The 21,093-nt window shown below is 43.6% G+C and overlaps 1 protein-coding gene across 1 annotated transcript; it reads left to right on the forward strand.

Annotated features, from left to right (window-relative positions):
• The first annotated feature begins 7,160 nt into the window (after nt 1-7,160).
• LOC105206729 lies at nt 7,161-12,501 on the forward strand. The gene is made up of 2 exons (XM_039448440.1): nt 7,161-11,118; nt 12,137-12,501. Exons 1-2 carry the CDS (start codon nt 7,161-7,163, stop codon nt 12,499-12,501), a joined length of 4,323 nt encoding a protein of 1,440 aa, XP_039304374.1.
• The last annotated feature ends 8,592 nt before the right edge of the window (nt 12,502-21,093 follow it).

Below are 21,093 nucleotides of genomic sequence, written 5' to 3' on the forward strand. Positions count from 1 at the left end.
TACTTTGAGGAAATATATTATTGTAATGTAGGTAGAACTTTGGAAAAACTACACCACCCTTGACGACTTTGACCTTTATATATATTATAGAGGTATAGATACTGAACAACTTTTTCTTATAAATTAATCGGCGATTTTGTACATTTCGAAATATACTTAAAGAAAAAAACAACAATTTTTCTTAATTATTTCAAAAAATATTCATTTTATTAAAAAAGTGGACTTCCGCTTCTGGTTGATTAGGTGTGAGTTGACAGCGTGGTTGAGTAAAGGTGCGAAGTGCGATTGTGAGAGGTGGAGTAGAGTGGTGAGAGCGAGTGTGTGAGAGAAGTTAGAGGACGGAACAAGGGGGGTAGAGAAGTGAAGGGAGAGAGGGGCTGAAGGGGTTAAGGTAATAGGGAAAGAAGGAAAGTCAGGCGATAGTGAGGTTAGGAGTTAAGTTAGGAGTTAGGTAATAAGGAAGTGAGACAGGGAGTCTAGGGAATTTATCGAGGAGAGGCCTTGGGCATAGAGTATAAAGAATGGAGAGAGTGGATAACGCGGTAAATAAGGAGCGTGACGAAGCACAGATTGTGAAGTGTGCGATGGAAAACATAAAGGGGAGAGTGAGAAGAGAGAGATTAGGAAGCGCTGGGGATATAGAGGAGCATATGAAGAGAAAAAGAGAGTGGCTAGGTAGAAACTCATTAGGAGACAAGGAGGAAGCAGAGATATTTAAAAAGAGTAATCAGACGGTCAGATCACCGCAAGGAGGAGGGGGGTTAGAGAGAAAAATAAAAGAGTTATTTGCCAATTTGAGAGAGGAAATAAGTTAGAGGTGAGAGAAGGTTTGGAGGGAGTGAAGGAGGAAATAAGGAGAACAGGAGAAGGGCAGGAGACGCTAAAAAAAGAGGTGGAGAAGATGAGAGAGGAATTGAGGGTCAGAGAGGAAGGGTGGAGGAAACAAAGAGGGGAGTTGGTAGAAAGAATTGGGAAGTTAGAAAAAGAGTTAGAGGAAGTTAAAGAAGGGAATTTGGAGAGAGGGGCAGAGTGGGATAAGAAAAATGAGGAAAGAAAGAGAGAGGGAAGAGATGGGAAGGCGGAGGAAGAGGAATGGAAAGAAAGAGTAAAGAAGCTAGAAAGAAGATGGGAGAGTAAAGAGAGAGAGAGCAGGAGAAGGAACGTGATTGTAAAAGGTTGGAAGAAAGAGAGGGGAGAGATAAAAGGTGAATTAGAGGAGCTTAGTAGGTTAAGACTAAGAAGCAAGGCTAAGGTGGAAGGGATAAGAAGAATAGAAGAGGGCAGGAGAGAAGGTGGATGTATGTTAGTAGTGACAGTAGAGAAAGAAGAAATGAAGAGGGAGATTTTGAAAAATAAATAAAAAATAAAGGAGGAAAGAGGAATTTGGATAGAGAAAGACCTGACATGGGAAGAAAGAAGAACGAGATAGAGGCTAAGAAGGATAGCAGTTAGTGAGGAATTAAAGGAGAATAAGAGTGGGTAAGGGGGGGATTTGGATAGAGGGGATATGGTGGAGATGGAATGAAGAGAAAGAGGAATTGAGGGATGGGAGAGGGAGAAAATGGGATGGGGATAAGGAAAGGGGAAGGACGTTGAGCGGGGAGGGGGAAGGAGGAAGAAGTGAGGAGGAGAGGAGGAGAAAAAGGCAGGGGGAGTAATTGGGGTGAGGGGGAAAGGGGAGTTGCGGGAACAGATAAAAAGAACACGGGGATGGAAAGGGAGAGAGGGAAAAAGGGAAGAGAGGAGAGAAAAAAGAAGGGAGGAGGGAGAGGGAAAACGGGGAGTAGGATGGAGGGGGGAAGGAATGAAGGAGTCAGTATAGCCTTTTGGAATGTAGCAGGTCTGAGGAATAAGGATAAAGAGTTTTGGAATGGAGTGGAAAAGTGGGAAGTGATGGTATTGATAGAAACATGGATAGAGGAAAAGGGATGGAAATATATTAAAGGGAAGTTACCGAAAGGATATGAGTGGAAGGTACAGTGGGCGAAGAGGAAAAATAAGAAAGGAAGAGCAATAGGGGGTATGATGCTAAGAATTAGGAGGGAGTTGGTGGAAAAGGATACAGATGACCGAGGGAAAAAAGAGGGGATTAAGGAGGAGATTAAGTATGGGGGGGGCGATTAAGAGTAGTGGGAGTGTATGCGAACCAGGATTTAGGAGAGAAGTTAGAAGTTAGGAGAGAGGTTAGACCTGAGGAGATAGATGGAGAAAAGGGAAGAAGAGATAAGAACAATATGTGGGGGGGAATTTTAATGCTAGGACAGGGGAGGAGGGAGGAAAACTAAATGAAGATGAGTGGGGGAGGGGGAAAAAGGAAGAAAGTCAATTGATAAGAAGATGAATAAGGAGGGAAGAAAGTTGATAGAGTTTATAAGAGAGAGGGGATGATGGATTTTAAACGGAGAAATAAGTGGGGGGATGAGGAAGGTAACTGGACATATTCAGGGGGTAGAGGAAAATTAGTAATTGATGTTATTTTAGTAAATAAAGGTGTGGAGGAAGAGATAGAAAGCTTAGAGATAGGGGATCAAATAGATTCGGATCATCATCCAATAGTAGTAAGATTAAAAGAGGGAGAAAGAAAGAAAAAACAGAAAGGAAGGAAATGCAAGATAGGACATAGAGGAAGATGGGATGAAGAGGGTAGAGAGCGGTTCAGGAGGGAGTTGGGAAGGGTAGAGGTAAAAGAAGATGAGGTGCAAGAAGGAATAAAAGACGTAGGAAAGAGGATAAGAGGTACGCTAGAAAGAATGGAAGAGGAAGGAAGAATAGAGGAGAAAAAAGGGAGAGGTTGGTAGGATGAGGAGTCAGGGAGAAGAAGAGAAAGGTTAGAAGGACACTAAGAGAGTGGAGGAGGGGGTAGAGAGAAGGGCAACAATATAAGAAAGAAGAGAAGGAATATAAGGAAATATGTGAGGAGAAAAAAAGGGAAAAGAACAGGAGATGGGAAAGAAAGGCGGAGGAGGCAAAATCGGTGGGGCAAGTGTGGAGGATTATAAATAGAGAAAGGAAGAAATGGAAGGGGATAAACAGAGATAAGAATGGAGGAATGGGAAAAATACTTTAAGAGATTGATGGAAAGAACAGAGAGGAGGGTGATGGGGGGATGGGAAGAGAGGAGAGGCTGGAGGAGGAGAGTGAGTTGGATAGAAGGGATATAGTTGGAGTATTGGGAAAGATAAAGGATGGAAAGGCGATACGGATGGATGAGGTGCCGGGGGAGGCTTGGAAATATGAAGGAGAGGAGATAGATGAATGGATTTGGAAGACGTGCAATAAGATTTGGAGGGGTTGAAGGATGGCCGAAGGATTGGAATAAAGGGGTGTTAGTGCCAATATTGAAGAGGGGACAGGGTAAAGTAGTGGGGGATTCTAGGGATTATAATGACGATCATGCCGACGATGTATAAGATTATACGGCGGCATTGGCGAAAAAACTAAGGGAGGAAGTGAAGGGAAAAGAATTGATTCTACCGAATCAAACGGGATTCAGAAAGGGGGTGGGGACACTGGATAATAAATACGTTTTAAATTATTTAGTGAATAGGCAGATAGAAAGGAAGGGAAGGAAAATGGTGGCAGTGTTTGTTGACCTGAAAGCGGCGTTTGATTCGGTGGACAGGGGAATCTTGCTAAAAGCAATGAGAGTGTTTGATCCTACGCGTTACGCTAACGCCATCTAAGCTCGCGGCCATCATGCGATCTACCGGCAGGACGCCGCTACATTTTATGTACTTGTGGGGGAATCTCAAGCGACAGCGCGCGCTTCCGTAACTCACTTCTTCTCGGGTCATCGACGCAATCGCAACTCACGTGCGTGAAATAAAGGGTATCATCAGAATTGTGACCAGAACTTCTATCATCCCTTCCTAAAGTCGATTGAGTACAATCGCACATATTGGTCCTTCGAGCCGGATGTGAAGTCTACATAATTCTCCCGACCACGAGGGCACAGCAATCGTACCCAAGAAGAAGGAACCCACGCACCATTTTGAGACGACCACCGTTGCAACGATACGGACTCAGTGCTATCCGGTAACCGCCGAATTAAGGCAAGAACCACGCAGCAAGCACGCGGTCGCCGCTATGAAGCAGCATACAGCGAGATAAAAATATCCTCGATCGTGCACGTGGACCGGCGGTGTAGCGCCGCCATAATTGCATCCTCGCGAGCCCGCGAGCCATCGCCGGAAAGGCGAAAAGAGGTACGACCCTCCCCCCCATTTGCTTACACATCAAACGGGCCATCGCCACAATCATCGTGGTGCACCACACGCCTCTTATCCTCGTTCGAGAGGATCATCGGCAGCCGTCAAGGACATCTCGGATTCTCCCTCTCTCTCGTCGGTGTCCCACTCTTGCTAGGTTGGCCACCTTCCGATCCCTGCGTAACAGGGTGAATATCCTGTTAGACACTGCCAGAAGTGGCTATCTCGGTCGACGCTTGGATTCTGCAGCATCGCCCGCCCGGCTGTGGTCTGAGCTACGATCACTGGGTCTTGCCAAATCTCGCTCCTCCTCTTCGACACTTGACCTCTCTCTCGACCAACTCAACTCCTTTTTCTGCTCCGCTCATCTCTCTCCTCTCTCCCCTCATCCTCTTGCCTCCTCCCCTCTGTCGGTCCCTCTCTCTCCTCCTAGCTCTTCCCCATCTTCATCTATCTCCTTATCTCATCCCTCTTCATTTTACTTTCTAAACATCACGCCCATTGTCCTCCATAGGGCGCTCACCAGATGCTCCTCTAATGCCGCAGATCCTGACAACTTGAGTCGCCGCTTTATTCTTGATTGTCTCCCCTTCATCTTCCATATCATCCTCGATCTCCTGAACTTATCATTAAACTCCTCCACTTTTCCTTCCTCTTGGAAGCGCTCCCACATTATCCCTCTTCCCAAGGTCAAAACTCCCTCCTCTCCTTCCGACTACCGCCCTATTTCTCTCCTCTGTTTTCTCTCCAAGATCCTCGAGCGCATTGTCTTCGATCAGCTCTCTTTCCATCTCTCCTCTCTCCATCTCCTCGATCCTCTCCAATCCGGCTTCCGCTGCGGTTACAGCACACAGACTGCGCTCGTCAAGCTGGCGGACGACGTTAGACGGGCCGTTGATCAGAGAAAGGTCACCCTCCTCATCCTATTCGACTTCTCGAAGGCCTTCGACTCCGTCAGCCACGAGCTGCTTCTGCGTAAGCTTCCGCACTTCCACATCTCCCGCCCCGTCCTTCGCTGGTTCGAGTCTTACCTCTCTGGCAGGTCCCAGCGTGTCCGCGGTCACGACGGCTTCTCTTCTTGGAGTCTTATCCAAGCAGGCGTTCCTCAGGGCTCCGTTATCGGCCCCCTGCTTTTTGCTCTATTTATTAATGACCTGAGGACAGTGATTCGCCACAGCCGACATCTACTCTACGCGGACGATCTGCAGATCTACCTGGACTTCTCTCCTGCCGATCTCGAATACGCGCTTGGGAGGATCAGAGAGGACATCTCCGCGATAGAGCAATGGGCTCGCAACAACCGACTCACCTTGAACGCCATGAAAACTAAGGCCATCCTCCTAGGTAGTGCTCGCTATGTCAATAATATTCTTGCTAATAACAACATCGTTTTGGAAATTAACGGCACTCCTATCGAGGTCACCGATCGGGTGGTCAATCTTGGCTTGATCTTCACCAGCACTCTTAGCTGGAACGAGCAGGTCAGGTCTGTGTCCCAGCGCGTGAACGGCGTACTCTGGCGCCTCAAGTATTACCGGCACTGCCTCTCACGTCCCCTGCGCGTTCGCCTCGTGTCCTCTCTGATCTTCCCTATCTTTGACTATTGCTCTGCCGTCTTGACAGACCTCACCGGGTCGCATCGCCTTCAGCTCAGGCGTCTGATGAACACCTGCGTACGCTTCATTTGCGACCTCCGCTGGGATGATCACGTCTCACATTTTTATTCTCAGCTTGGCTGGCTGAGGGCGGATGACAGGAGACTTTACCTCTTCGGCTGCTTCATCTTTGCCATCCTCCGTACAGGCATCCCTCCCTACTTAGCCTCCTTGCTCTTGCCCTGTCCAAGACCCAGAACGGCCTCCAGAGCTTCCCCACTGGACCTAGCGATCCCCTCCTGCCGCACCTCTACATTCCAGCGTTCCTTCGCCTTTACCGCTCCCTCTTTCTGGAACTCTCTCCCCATTGCTGTTCGCAGTGCTGAGTCTACTCGCTCCTTCAGACGTGGCCTCTTCGATTTTTTGCAGCAGCGTGGTGCGTCTCAGTCCCAGCCTCCGCCTTAATTCTCATGCTACTCTACCTTATTTTGTTCTCTCTTGTTCCACGCAAATTCCCTAATCATCACTCTCATTTGTTTTCTCTTCTTTTGCGGCAATATATACACATATTTGTTTTCTTTCACTTATTGCTTGTTCCTTGCTATTCAATCTCCCGTATAGTTGTGTATCTTCGTTTCTGAGCATTTCTTAGTCTTTATCTTTACTTTTGTTATTGCGATACTTTATCTGTATTCTATGCATCGTTATTCTACTTTAGTTTTTTTTATTTTTATGTTATTTTTTTTTATTTTTTTTTATGTTTATAATTTAGTCTTAAGTCGACACTTTTCTTCTTTATCTGTTCTTGCTATGTATCTGCCTGTCCTTAGAGGGCTTGCCCTAGGACAGTAATAAACGCCTATTCATTCATTCTCTCATACACACAAGAGAGAAACGGACACGCACGTGCAGGCGCACGTCGAGAAAAGGACAGCGCAAAGCGGCTCTCTCCCTCTCTCTCGCTCTCGCCATTCGAGAGAGACAGCGACACGGCCGTAAAGGAGGCAGATCGACGCGGCGCAGAACAACAGCGTGATCGTCAACCTTCTGGTTTCAACGGCCATCATCGCAACTCCCGCAGCTTCCACATTCCAGAGACAACAGCGCAAGTATTTCTATACAATCCAGGCTTGTATCGTAGTCACTCTTACCACGATTAATCAGTGATTGAGAATATTAGGCGTACGACCACGTGATTATATGTATCATATAGGTTATATTTCTTGTCTACCGTATCGCATATGTAATCGTTGAGTTGGCGCTCGCAGAATTATACGACAGGCTCGCACGGAGAAGCTCGTTCGTCACTCTATTTCTATCCCTCTCACAAGAGGCAAAATAATTTCATCACATTAATATGGCGGAATTAGCACTGTTAGTAAAGCAACGCGGTAGAGTAAAGGCGAAATTAACGAATTTCAGTAATTTTATTCAGCGCATTGACGAGTTGCCAGAAAATAAAGAAGAGCTACCGTTGCGAATAGAAAAGACCGAGGGCCTATTAACTGAATTTGAAGTAATTCAAGATAAAATCGAAGACGCGGACGCGGCGGAAACGCAACAAACAGATAGGCAGGAATTTGAAAACAGATATTACCAATTAATAACTGCTGCACGAAAACTACAAATTCGCGAGCGAGCTCCTCCATTGCAAACTTATCAAGATGTTCAAATAAATGCACAACGCAACATTGGCAATGTTGGTAATGAACAATTCGTGTTCAGGCCGGCAGATAAGCTTCCGACTATCGAGCTGCCTAAATTTGACGATAACTATGAGCAGTGGATTCCATTCCGCGATTTATTTCAATCACTGATCGCACCAAATGCGTCTATCCCTGCCGTTCAAAAACTGCATTATCTAAGATCCGCATTGACAGGTGAGGCGGCAAAGGTGATAACCACCTTGGAGATTACCAATGACAATTATGAAGTAGCATGGACCTCCTTAAAGCAAAGATTTGAAAATAAAAGGTTAATTACACATCACCTCATTCAAACATTATTAGACATGCCACCTATCCCAAGGGAATCACATGCGGATCTTAGACAATTAGCAGATAACATATCACAAATTACGCAAAATTTAGCGAAATTCGGTCAACCAATAGAACACTTTGCCATATGGGTTATACATATCATGTTGCCCAAAATTGATAAAAATTCCCGTAGGGAATGGGAATTTACACTGTCGGACACCGACGAATTTCCCACCCTAGATAACTTCATAAACTTTCTCATCAATCGCAGTGCATGTTTAGAGGCAGTGTTCAGAGCAAGTCGAGGCACTCAGCCCCTCAGCGATAGTCGTAACAATAACAAAATAGCTCAAAGTCAAGGAAAAAATATCTCGCGTTCGTATGTCGCAGCTAGTAGTACCGCGTGTTCACTTTGCTCAAATGATCATAAGATCAACGAGTGTAGTTTGTTTCTCAGTATGGCCGTCGCCGATGGAAACACGGAAATAAGAAAAAAACGTTTATGCGTGAAATGCCTCAAGCATTATCATGGCAAGGGCTGCAAGGCTTCCAACTGCAAATTATGCAACGGATATCACAACACATTGTTACACAAGTCTAACGTCTCGGCAGCGGAAACGGATCAGGAAACAAAATCACAAGACGCGTCTCAAACTAAATTAGCTGAAGGGAATACCGTGAAAAAACAAGGCACAACAGCCTTGGCAGCGGATTCGCCTGTACTTATTAATCATCTCGCAATGAAAGAACCTTCTCAAGTCCTACTCTCCACGGCTATCATACTTATTCATGACTCGCAAGGAAACTTACATAAATGTCGAGCTCTTCTTGACAACGGATCGCACTCAAATTTTATCACGCGAAAATTAAATAACAAATTAAAGCTGCGATACAAGACTACAGATAAAAATATTAAAGGCATGAGCAACACGCCAATAAGTGCAACACATCAGACAAACGCAGTAATTCAATCGCGTACATCCAAATATCAAGCGAAAATTCCTTTAGTAATAGTCGACAGCATTACTGATCCATTACCTATATTTAAAATAAAAAAGGATAATCTCAACATTCCACATAATTTAGAGTTAGCAGATCCAAATTATAACGTTCCAGGCGACATAGACATATTATTAGGCGCATCCGTTTCTTGGAATATATTAAAGCTTAATCAAATCAAAATTTTTAGAAACGGGCCCACGCTTCATCAAACTCTATTAGGCTGGATAGTTTCAGGAGACATACCAGCCAATGATACACACCGACAACAACATAAAATTCATTGTGGCGTAGCCACGAGTATGGAACTCCGGAAACAATTGGAGAAATTCTGGCAGATAGAGGAACTACAACCGACAAAGCTTCGATCACAGGAAGAGATCCAGTGCGAAGAACACTTTAATGCCACTCATTCTAGAAGGACAGACGGTCGCTTCGTTGTACACTTACTGATCAAGGATGGTATCCAAAATTTAGGCGAATCCTACAAAATCGCCGAAAAACGTCTGAAAGCATTAGAGGGCAAATTAGAAAGACAACCCGATCTCAAGCGACAATATCACGAATTCATGCTTGAATACCACAACCTGAATCACATGACAGAAATACCAGCAACAAGGATGAATGACAAGCCTAGTTACTACATCCCGCATCATGCGGTCATAAAAGAAGACAGTGCAACCACGAAGCTAAGAGTAGTATTCGATGCTTCATGCAAAACAACTGCTGGTAACTCTCTAAATGACTTCCTCAAGATAGGGTCGAATTTACAGGAAGATCTATTCGATATTGTCGTACGCCTTCGACAGCATGATTATGCAATGGCCGCAGACATCACCAAAATGTACAGACAGGTCGAAGTAACAGAAGACCATCGTAAACTGCAACGAGTACTCTGGAGATGGTCGAAAGAGGAACCCATCCGGGCATTCGAGTTGAATACAGTCACCTATGGTATGTCTAGTTCATCGTTCTTAGCAATAAGATCGTTGCAAAAAACAGCACATCAACTCAAGAAACAGTATCCACAAGCAAGCGAAATAATACTGAAAGATTTTTATGTGGACGACCTGTTAACAGGAGCCAATTCAATCGAGGAATTAAAGAAGATAAAATACGACGTCATCAGCATTCTATCAAGCGCAAAATTTAATCTTAGTAAATGGAAGTCTAACGCCAAAGAAATAAGTGACTCAGATGCCAACGAAAACACTGTAAGACTCGGAGATACAACTAAGGTTCTCGGTCTATGGTGGAACACCGCTATCGACACATTTCACTACTGCATTAAGCAAGAAAACGAACCAAAGAGGACCACGAAACGCTACATCTTATCAAAAATAGCGGAAATTTATGACCCTCTTGGTTGGATAGGTCCCATTGTGGTACGAGCTAAAATAATAATGCAACGTCTATGGCAAATGAAGAAAGACTGGGATGACGATATCATAGGAGACACTCATGCTATGTGGATTCATTGGAGAGCGCAAATCAAATTCCTTGAAAGCATCACCATTCCACGCAAAATCCTATGCGACAATCCCACTCAAGTAGAACTACACGGATTCTGCGATGCATTCGAGGCAGCATATGGCGCCTGTGTATACTTGCGCAGCGCAAACTCCCAAGGAAAATATACAGTAAACCTTCTATGTGCCAAATCGCGAATTGCACCTATAAAGAAAGTATCATTACCGAGACTGGAACTCTGTGGAGCCACGTTATTGGTTAATTTATGCCAAAAGGTCTCTCAAGCACTGACTGTGCAAGTGCACAACACATACTACTGGAGTGATTCCATGATAGCTTTATCATGGATATCCAGCGACCCAAGCAGATGGCACACATTCGTCGCCAACAGAGTGGCGAAGATAAAACGTATCACACATGATGCCCCATGGTATCACGTCAAATCCGAAGAAAACCCAGCAGACCTGTTATCAAGAGGAATCAATCCTGAAAAAATAAAGTCAATGGAACTATGGTGGAAGGGCCCAAAATTTCTTCAGCACGGTGCCTCTCCACAACCACTCAAATCCGGAAAGGCCTCCGATAAGGTTCCGGAAGGACGTGTCATAAGCCTGATAGTACAAGATAAAAGCTCTAAAACCAATTCCAGTATAATTAAAAGATTTTCATCACTTGCAAAACTAAAACGAGTCATAGCGTACTGCCTACGCTTTAAGAGCAACGCATTGAACTCCAATCGATCAAACCAACCGTTAACAGTTCAAGAGACGAACAAGGCATTAATTATAGCTATTAAAATCTGCCAAGCCAACGAATTCCACCAGGAACTACATGATCTTCGCGATCAACGAAAAATAAATTCCAAAAGTAAGATGCTAACCTTGCACCCTTTCCTTGATGATGACGGCATTATTCGCGCGGGGGGAAGGTTAAGGCACGCGCCCATCGAATACAGCAGAAAATACCCAATCATATTGCCTAACAAACATCACCTCACAGAACTAATCATTAGAGATGAGCATCTCTAATGATTAGTTCTGTGAGGTGATGTTTTTTAGGCAATATGATTGGGTATTTTCTGCTGTATTCGATGGGCGCGTGCCTTAACCTTCCCCCCGCGCGAATAATGCCGTCATCATTATAGAAATTTACACGCCGGAACACAGGCAATACTCGCAGATGTCCGCAATAATTACTGGCCAATATCTGGTAAAGACGCGATTCGCCGCGTATTAAGAAAATGCATCATCTGCTATCGCGTAAAACCCACTATAGCCACGCAGTTAATGGGCAATCTGCCCATTCATCGGGTGACTCAGGCGCGCCCATTTCTAAATACAGGCGTAGATTACGCTGGTCCATTTAATATTAAAATTTCGCGGAACAAAACCGAAAAAGCATATCTATCTATTTTCATTTGTTTGGCCACTAAGGCGGTACATTTTGAGCTGGTTCCGGACCTAACCACAGTAGCCTTTTTAAACGCGATGAAAAGATTCATCGCTCGAAGGGGTAGGTGTCTCACCTTGTATTCAGATAACAGCACCACATTTGTTGGTGCTAATAACCAGCTGAAGGAGCTAAAAGAATTAGGTTTTCTTAGCTTGCTAAGAAAACCACTCAGGCGCAATTAAAAGAATTCTTAGTTGGGCAGTTCGTTACTTGGAAGTTTATCCCTCCACACATGGGTGGACTCTGGGAAGCAGCAGTCAAGTCTGCCAAAACCCACATGAAGAAAATCATCGGTACAAACGTACTATCATTCGAAGAACTTCTCACCGCTTTGCTACAAATAGAGTCATGCTTAAATTCCAGGCCACTTACGCCAATAACCAATGATCCTACGGATCTTTGCAAGCGCTAACTCCCGGGCATTTTATTATAGGCGAAGCTCTTAATGCAATACCCGAGCACGACCTCACTGAAGTGCCTCTAAATCGTCTAACACGCTACCAACTAATAACACAGATAAAACAAAACTTCTGGTCCAGATGGTCGCAGGAGTATATCTCGCAGCTACACCAACGTTCCAAATGCAAGCGTATGGAAAATACAAATATAAAGGTAGGCACTATGGTGCTAATAAAAAATGAAAGTACTCCTCCGATCATCTGGCCATTAGGTCGAATCGTAGAAACTCACACAGGATCAGACGGTATAACACGCGTTGTTACCATTAAGACTAGTCATGGTGTAAGTAAACGAGCATTATCTAAACTATGTATTTTACCCATAGATGACAACATGTAATTTAATGATAAGTTTAAATACGCGACGACGTATACATATATGACTAAGTTCAATAAAAAATCCAAAGAATATGTTAATACTCATCGTTATAACTCATGATATAGAATTTACCTAATTATATTAGTCTTAAGTTGTGTTAACTCAAGTCGCGTTAGCCATTATAAGCATATCAAAGCGTTATTAGTGTTATTTTGAATCATAATTACAATGCTTTACCTTGCAATTAACTCAACTATATGTTACCACTGCGATACCGCGTTGCGTTCGTACCTATTCAATAATTTTTTGTTTGTTAATCTCATACTCCGTTTAATTTAAGTTAACATTTTACAAGTTAAGCTTTTCAAAGGGGGGCAGGATGTTTGATCCTACGCGTTACGCTAACGCCATCTAAGCTCGCGGCCATCATGCGATCTACCGGCAGGACGCCGATCTACATTTTATGTACTTGTGGGGGAATCTCAAGCGACAGCGCGCGCTTCCGTAACTCACTTCTTCTCGGGTCATCGACGCATTCGCAACTCACGTGCGTGAAATAAAGGGTATCATCAGAATTGTGACCAGAACTTCTATCATCCCTTCCTAAAGTCGATTGAGTACAATTGCACAGAGAGAGAGAGGGGGGAAAGAGAGGGTTTGGTGGAAAAAGTAGCAGAGGTCTTGAGGGAAACGAGAAGCAGGGTAAGAGTGAGTGGAGAAGTGGGAAAAGGTTTCTGGATAGCAAGGGGGGTAAGACAGGAATGTCCATTGAGCCCCATTTTATTCAACTTGCTAGTAGCGGATTTAAAGGAAAAAATGGGAAGAGTGAAATGGGGAGGGGTGAAGATAGGGGGGTTAGGGTATATGCATTGTCGTATGCAGATGACGTAGTGTTACTGGCGGAGGGGGGGGGGGGAATATGAAAAGTATGTTGAAGCGGTTTGTAAGGTTTATGAATAGGAAAGGTTTGGAAGTAAATGTAGAGAAGACAAAGGTGTTAAGGTTCAGGGAGGGGGGTGGTAGGATGAGTAAGGCGGAATGGAGATGGAAAGGAAAAAGGAAAGGAAAGAGGAAGTGAAAGAGTATAAATATTTGGGGTACATGTTTCAAAAGAATGGGGGACAGGAAGCACAGATAAGAGACAGGGTAGCGAAGGCGGGGGCGGTTATGGAACAGGTGTGGGGTATTGGAAAGAGGAGATTTGGGAGGGACTGGAAAATGAGTGTATGGCTGTTTGATATCTTAGTGTGGACGGTAATGGGGTACGAAGTGGAAATCTGGGAATGGAAGAAAAGGGAGGGGGTAGAGAAATTACACAAAAGGTATTTGAGATGGGTGTTGGGTGTAGAGGGAAGAACGCCAAGATATTTATTGAGAGAAGAAACGCAAAGAGAGAAGTTGAGAGGTAGAGCAGGGAAAAGAGTTTGGGGGTTTGAAGAGAGATTGGTGGGAGGGGGGGAAGCTTGTTAGCAAGGATGTGTTTAGAAGAGTTGAAGGAAAGGTTGAAAAAGTGAAAGGAAGGATCAAAGTGGGAGAAGGAAAAGGACAGTTTTTTTATAGAGAGGGGAGTGGAAGCACTGAATTGGGAGAGAAGGAGGAGGGCAGAAGGGGTGGACTTTGAGGAGATAGAAAGAAGGGATAGAGAAAACCAAAGAGAAGAGAGGTGGAAAAGGATTAGGAACGGGAGGTTTAGCAGGTGATACGGAAGAGTAAAAGGAGAGGGTATTCCAAGATATTTAGAAATGGACTGGGGGGAGAGTAGGTGGAGGAGATTAGCGAGATTTAGGCTGGGGAATGAAATGTTAGAAGGAAGATATTGGGAGGAGGAGGATAAAAAGTTGTGCAGGTTATGTGGGGGTCACTTGGAATCCTGGGAACACGTGTGGGAGGAGTGCAGGGCATGGAGAGAGGGAGGGGAGGAATCATGGTAGGAGGCGTGTGAAAGGATTTTAGGAGAGGAGAGAGAGGGGGAGGGATGGCTGAGAGAGGTGGAAGAGAAGAGAATTGGAGGGAGAGGGGAGGGTAGTGAGGGGGCGAGGGGAGGGGAGGTATGGAAGGGAGAAGGAGGGTATAAATGAGAGGACAAGTGTCAGAGAGGCAGTGAGTGAGAGGTGAAAAAACAAAGGTTGTAAACGGAAACGGAAGTCCCTAGAATTGTAATGAGAGAAAGAGAGAGAGAGAGGCATTAGGTATGAGCGAGCGTAGCGAGAGTAATGGCGGGACAGGCAGGGCATGCGTGCGAGGCGGTACTAGTATAAGATTAGAGTAAAAGTAGGTAGGTTAAGTTAGATGTAAGTTGACTTGTAAGTATATGTAACCCCAAGGGGATTATAAATATATTACTACTACTACTACTACTATAAAAAAAGTGTCAAACAAAGAATGAAGCTCGTGATAAGCTCTACAAAAAAAAGTCATATACATATTTTACCTAACTTCAATACTTTAGTCATTATAGTAGAAAAACTGTTTTAAAATAAATATATACACACTTGTAGTAGATGGCCACACAAAGCAAATTCCACCCTCCTGATGGCCCACCCCCTCCCGCACCCAGCTCGTCGTTAGTAGACCGACTGAGACTGAGGGGTAGGTGTCAGGCACACCTCCCTGCACCCCCGGAATGTTCGTGCGTACGTGCGTGCGTGAGTGCGTGCGTCCGTGCGTGCATGCGTACAAGTATGTATGTAGTTATTACACGTATAGTCGTGAGCTAAAAGGTAGCAACACATTTTTTTTGATGGTAGATGGTTTGATGCTTAATTGATTGGATCCACAGGTAAGAACCAATGACGTTCGCCGTTTGGTGATCAAGTCTACATTTCAAAAACAATCGAAGAAGATGTGTTGCAACCTTTTAGCTCACGACTATACATGGATCCTACTTAGACATATTTATCCATTTATATTTTAATTACGAACATGCATTATTTAAAAGTATGATTACGCGTATGCCGTTGCGATTACGGAAAGTATGCATAGAAACTTTATTGTAGACAATTTTATTTTTTATTTGACATAATTTTTTGTAAAATAAATATTTTCTGAAATAATTAAAGAAAATTGTTTTTTCTTTCTTTGGGTATATCTTGAAAACCGTACAAGAGCACCAATTAATTTATAAAAAAAAAATTGTTTAGTATTCATGCCTTTATAACATATATTAAGGTCAAAGTTGTCAAGGGTGGTGTAGCTTTTCCAAAGGGTGGTGTAGCTTTTACCAATATATTATTAGAATATTTAGAAATATTAATTGTTACAAAATGTCTTCTATTTCCCTCTTTTTTCTATACATTTACGCTATTATTTAATTTTTTTCTGTTTAGTTGTTTTGAATTTCTTGCTTTTATTGTTTAATTCCTCTTTCTCACGTATTAATTAATTTTTTTCACTTTGAGTATGTTCATTTAAAATTCCTTTAATAAATGTCCATCAATGAGTTTTATATTATAAGAATGTTATCAAAATTATGAAAATGGTTTTCACGTTAATTAAATATTATCTTCGTTTTGAGAGTTTGCGGCGTCCACGTGTACAGCAAACGGTTTTCACGTGCCCTTATTGTCTTTTGGTGTGTGAGCCAAAAAGTCGTCTATATATTTAGAGATGCCCATATAAGGTAATTTTTTGACTTGCACACATCTTTATACAATATTATTTTCTTATTGGTGTGTTAAGTATTGACTGTAGTGGTTCCCACCAAGAGAGCAAGGAAATGGCTTGTTGCCGATTCCCAATCAGTCGCACAGTAATTATAGCAAGAGCAACAAGCTATTATAGTAAACTTCTGTGCCGTTTACATTAAACTTTTAAAATTTTTATTCTCCTCGCTTCTCTGCAAACCGACAGTGCACTATTGCTCTTACGCACATTATCATAATTAATAAATAGGCCTTGTAACATTATGTTTGAATTTCCGCCAGTCCATATAAAATCATTATAAAACATTAATATTTGTATAAATTTATTAATAAATTAAACTATAAAATATCATTAACAATTTATTTTAAAAAATTATTTTTCTTTAAATTGTTTCTAAATTATAGAAATCTGATGATACTGCGCATACTCTTAACCTTTTTTTTACATGGGAAAATCCATCATGGAGCCCTCCCCTCTCGTCTCGGGAAAAAAGTAGAGGTTATGTCTACTGACTCTTACTGACTAAAACCTCATGGTAGTTCTCCTATCCAAACGAGGTAGGCGTCTCCCAAGCCTTCGAAAATCCACCCCGCTCTTTCCAGAGGGAAAATAGCGGGAACCCTATTACATTACAATTCGGAAGCCATTGCGGGACCAACACGCTACGGTCTCCCTTACTCGTAAGTAAGGGATGACATGCAATAAGCGCGGATGTCTCGCCCGCCTCTACGGCCCACGACCCTGGCGGGAAGTGCTCTCATGGTGCCTCCGCGCCAAAGCTCGGAGGGTCACGGAACCCAAATGTACACCTGAGCTTTTCTTGTTGTACCCAGTACGCTAACAACCCACATAGCAACAGAAAATCAATTAAGATTCCCATTGCTATACATATACATATCGGATTCAAATTCTGCATATGCAAAAGAGCAATCTAAAGAAATACATGTTTATATTAACGTTTGGAAAGCAAGAGTGTCTAATCTCTAACTTGTCAACGCGGCCCTTTCTCGAGTCCTAACTTCTTAGAAGGAGCAACAATCTCGAAATATTTTAGTAACGTGCCAAGAACGGCCGCCGGACACAACACTTTTTCCTTCCCTCTCCTTCTCATGGAAGCGGCGTCTGCGCCGACTCTCTTACCCTTTCATCGTCCTCCTTCCGCAAAATCACTTCCTCGCAGAAAGAGGTTGTAGCATACCATTTATCCTCTCCGGATAGCCAGACCCGAACCATGCTCTTCAGTGATAACTCCTCGTTGTCTCCATCAAGCCCTAAGGCGTCCGTCAGAATTCGACGGACACCCTCCCAAATTGGACACTCCAAGAAGGTGTGATTCACCGAGTCCTTTGGGGCGCCACAACGATGGCACACTTTGGTGGGCTTCCTGCCTATTCTGTGCAGATACTCACTGAAGCATGCGTGCTCGGTGAGCATCTGCATCAACCTACAGGTACATACACGTGAGAGGGCCAAAGCACCGCCTTTCCGTTCACTCTCCGAGGACGGATGACCCCGACGATGCGCACACCCGCCCTCGGCGAGGACAGGCCTTCCAAGTTACCACTTGACGTTGCCGGGTATGGAGCCACCCCTCCTCATCCCAAACCGCCGCGGCATCCCTACAGCGAGCAATTCTCTCCTCGTACACTTGCGCGTACATGCTCGCCACGAGATTCCACGACAACGACCCGGTCGCCGCTTCATAGGAGATCCTACACCTCCGTGCGGCCCGGATGCCAAACCCCCCTTGAGGAGTGCTTTAATGCGAGGACTGGTCACCATCTCCGGATACCACATCGGGGCTCCATACATTACCGTGGACTGAACCACAGATAGAAGCGGCGAGCGAGACAGTTTTGTGCCTGGTGGTGGTCTAGGCACGTTGGTAGGTATTTTGAGATTCGCTTTTACCCAAAGAGTTAGAACTTACGGGAAAACTGCAGCTCAGACGGGTTGCCAATCAAGAAACACTTTTCTTGTCGCAATATAATGTAAATTTATTGTTGATACTTCTTCTTGTACAGGTATTGCTTATACTTAGATGCCTTCTTATAATGGACTGCGGTGCGTGTTACTGTTCTTCTATCGCGTCACGGCTCGATGTATGAGTTACGCACAGCCGCAATGTAACTCTGACGGTTGTTCAAGTTATTCTCCGCTGTTTTCCGATTTAGAGGCTTTTTTTATCCTCCAATATTGCTAAATTGCAGGTCGACTACACGCTGAATCGGCGGAGGTGCGACTTCCGGCAAAAGATTATCTTGTCTTCCATCGTTGTCGCGTTTTCGGCACATTTTTTGAAAGAAAGTTTTGAAAGACAATCCGCGCTTTCTGTTACTCTCGCGTTTTCTGCAAGTTTTTCGAGAGAAAGTCTCGAAAGACGATCCGCGCGTTGCTTTCGCGTTTAGCGAATATTTGCTTAAAAATTAATATGCATAGCAACAAAATCGCTTTTTGTTGCTATGCACTGGTGTTGGCTTAAGCTACAACAACAGGTACTCTTGGAAGCGAGCTGCTTGAATTCTTTCTAGCATTTTACCCTCCTTGTCAAGCAGACATATAAGACGATACGCCGAGGGAGACGACGATTTATCCTCTTTAAGACGGAGCACCATCTGTGCCTCCTTCCATGTGATGGGAAACCGTGACCTCCAGGGAACATCTGTTGGACAGATTCCGAAGGCCCTCCACTAGAACTCCCGACACCAGGGCTAGGACCTTTATGGGGATGCTACCAAGCCCCGGAGCGGTTTACTTTGCTCGGAGCTTTTTGGCGACTTGCGCGACTCGTCCTTCGAGAGCAGATGCTCCTCTTTCCGTGGGTCGTTTACCAGCAACAGAGAAACACCGAGATGAGTTACCACACCTCCTCGCCTTGGGAGCAGGATAGTGACCACTTGCTCAAAAAACTGCTGATCGGGACTTGATCAAGGGATCGCCCGCCTCTCTGTACTTATATCAATGTTGTAAGGGCGCCTCCCTATCAGCTCCTCTCATGCCCTGGCCTTGGCTTCACCGATGGAAACGTCCCAGTTGCACACAAAATAAATTGGACACAGCAAGTTGAATGAAACAGTCACAGTGACAATTGGACACAGTAAGAAACGTATACAGTGACAATCGAACACAGTAAGAAACGAACACAGTGATTATTGGATACAGTGACAATCGGACACAGTAGTGATTTAAAATTTGGATTTGGGTTGAGTTGGGTTAGAAAAAGGGGCGGGGGAAATCACTAATATTGCTGTGACCGATTGTCACTGTGTCCGATTGCTATCACCGTGTGTCCGTTTTTTACTGTGTCCGATTGTCACTGTGTGCGTTTCATTCAACTTGCAGTGTCTAATTTATTCTGTACGCAACTGGAATTTACTCTTGCCGATAGCTTGATTGAAGAAGCTTCTTCCTCTCTTTTCACTGCTCCCTTAATTCAGCCGCCGTGGTTTCATTCCTCACGCGCCTTTTGGCGTAGTTGGTGCAGTATCGCGCCCGATTACAGTCATATCTCAACCGCGCAATTTTGGGTATCCACCAGTATACCGCTCGCCGGGATAGGCCACCCACATCCGGGAAAGCATGTACTCTTAATCTAACCTAACCTTGAAACCGCCACCAGGCGCGGAAATTAATAAAAATATTTGTAATATACAGAATCTCGCGCCGCAAATGCAACAGGTGGAAGAGAACGAAACATTGACTGGATCTGTGATATGGAACGCAGAATATAGGCAAATTAAGTCGGGGGCGAATAGACACAACTTTCCCAAGCGAATGATAGAGAAAAACGGTGACGACAAACTGTGTGATAAAAACGAACACGCCGACAACACAAAACATATCGTCCTATAAAAGCGCATCAGCACCTGGAAAAACGTCAACTAAGAAGATGATCAACGTGAAAATTTGAGTCAAGCGACAAAAGGGCAACCCATATACGACTGCGCGACGAAGGAAAGAGCGGCGAAAGTACAAAGCAGCTTGATGCGAGCAGCAATACGCTCATAAAACGTGTTATGTGAATATAATAAATAGGCTAAGAGTGGATATAAGTACAATATTATATTTTGTTAATTAATTTTTTTTTTAGTAAGTTTCATTTAAGAAAAAGAGTTCTCTAATTAATTTTCCTTTAAAATATATTTTATACAGCTAATTAAAATTATAAAACTTAGGCTAAGAACCGAAATAAATGCACGAATGTATGGTACAAATATAAGAACAAATGCATAGATAAAATATAAAAAAAACGCGGGATAGCGTAACCTACAATTAAGAAGCAACATAATTTCCAGCACCGATTCGTCGCTGGAAGATTCAAGCTGCCGAGCGATTTCGTGCCCAAAGAGGGAGAACAGTATAAGAGAGCGCGCGCGGTAAAGGAAGGAGCCTTGTGTGAATAGCAGTTTAGAGAAGAACAGTTACAAAAGACTTTAATATAATCAAACTTGTACATTTTAAACTTAAACTTTTTTTTTCCTTTTTTTTTAAATTTTATGTTATTTTAAAATACAATCGCGAGTATCAGCAAAAGTTTAGTTTATAGAAAGGGCGAAAAGGACAAGCCGCGAGATTAGACTTGTAGGAGAATATCCGCGGAAAATTATGCGATGTGTGAACAGACTGAGTGTGCGAGTAAACTATAAGATATTTTTTATAATAAAACAAACAATAAATAAACGATTCAGTGTAAAAACTAATAATAACATATTATAAATTAATACCTGTGCTACAATACCCGTAAAATCCTGATAAACTAAAAGAGTGACATTAAAGTTAGAGAACACAGAGTATGTTAAGAATCATGTAGCGGATAGCGATCTCGTGAGAGAATCCAGCCAAAACAGAATTGCGGACGATCCAAGGAGATGATGCAGCCGTTATGGGCAACACAATAATTGCCTGAGGAACAACACGGCCAGGATTACAACCTTCTTGTTTGAAAAGATAAAAGTGAGTGACAACCGATAG

This window comes from Solenopsis invicta, chromosome 4, assembly GCF_016802725.1.
Source record: "Solenopsis invicta isolate M01_SB chromosome 4, UNIL_Sinv_3.0, whole genome shotgun sequence".
NCBI classification, from domain to species: domain Eukaryota; kingdom Metazoa; phylum Arthropoda; class Insecta; order Hymenoptera; family Formicidae; genus Solenopsis; species Solenopsis invicta.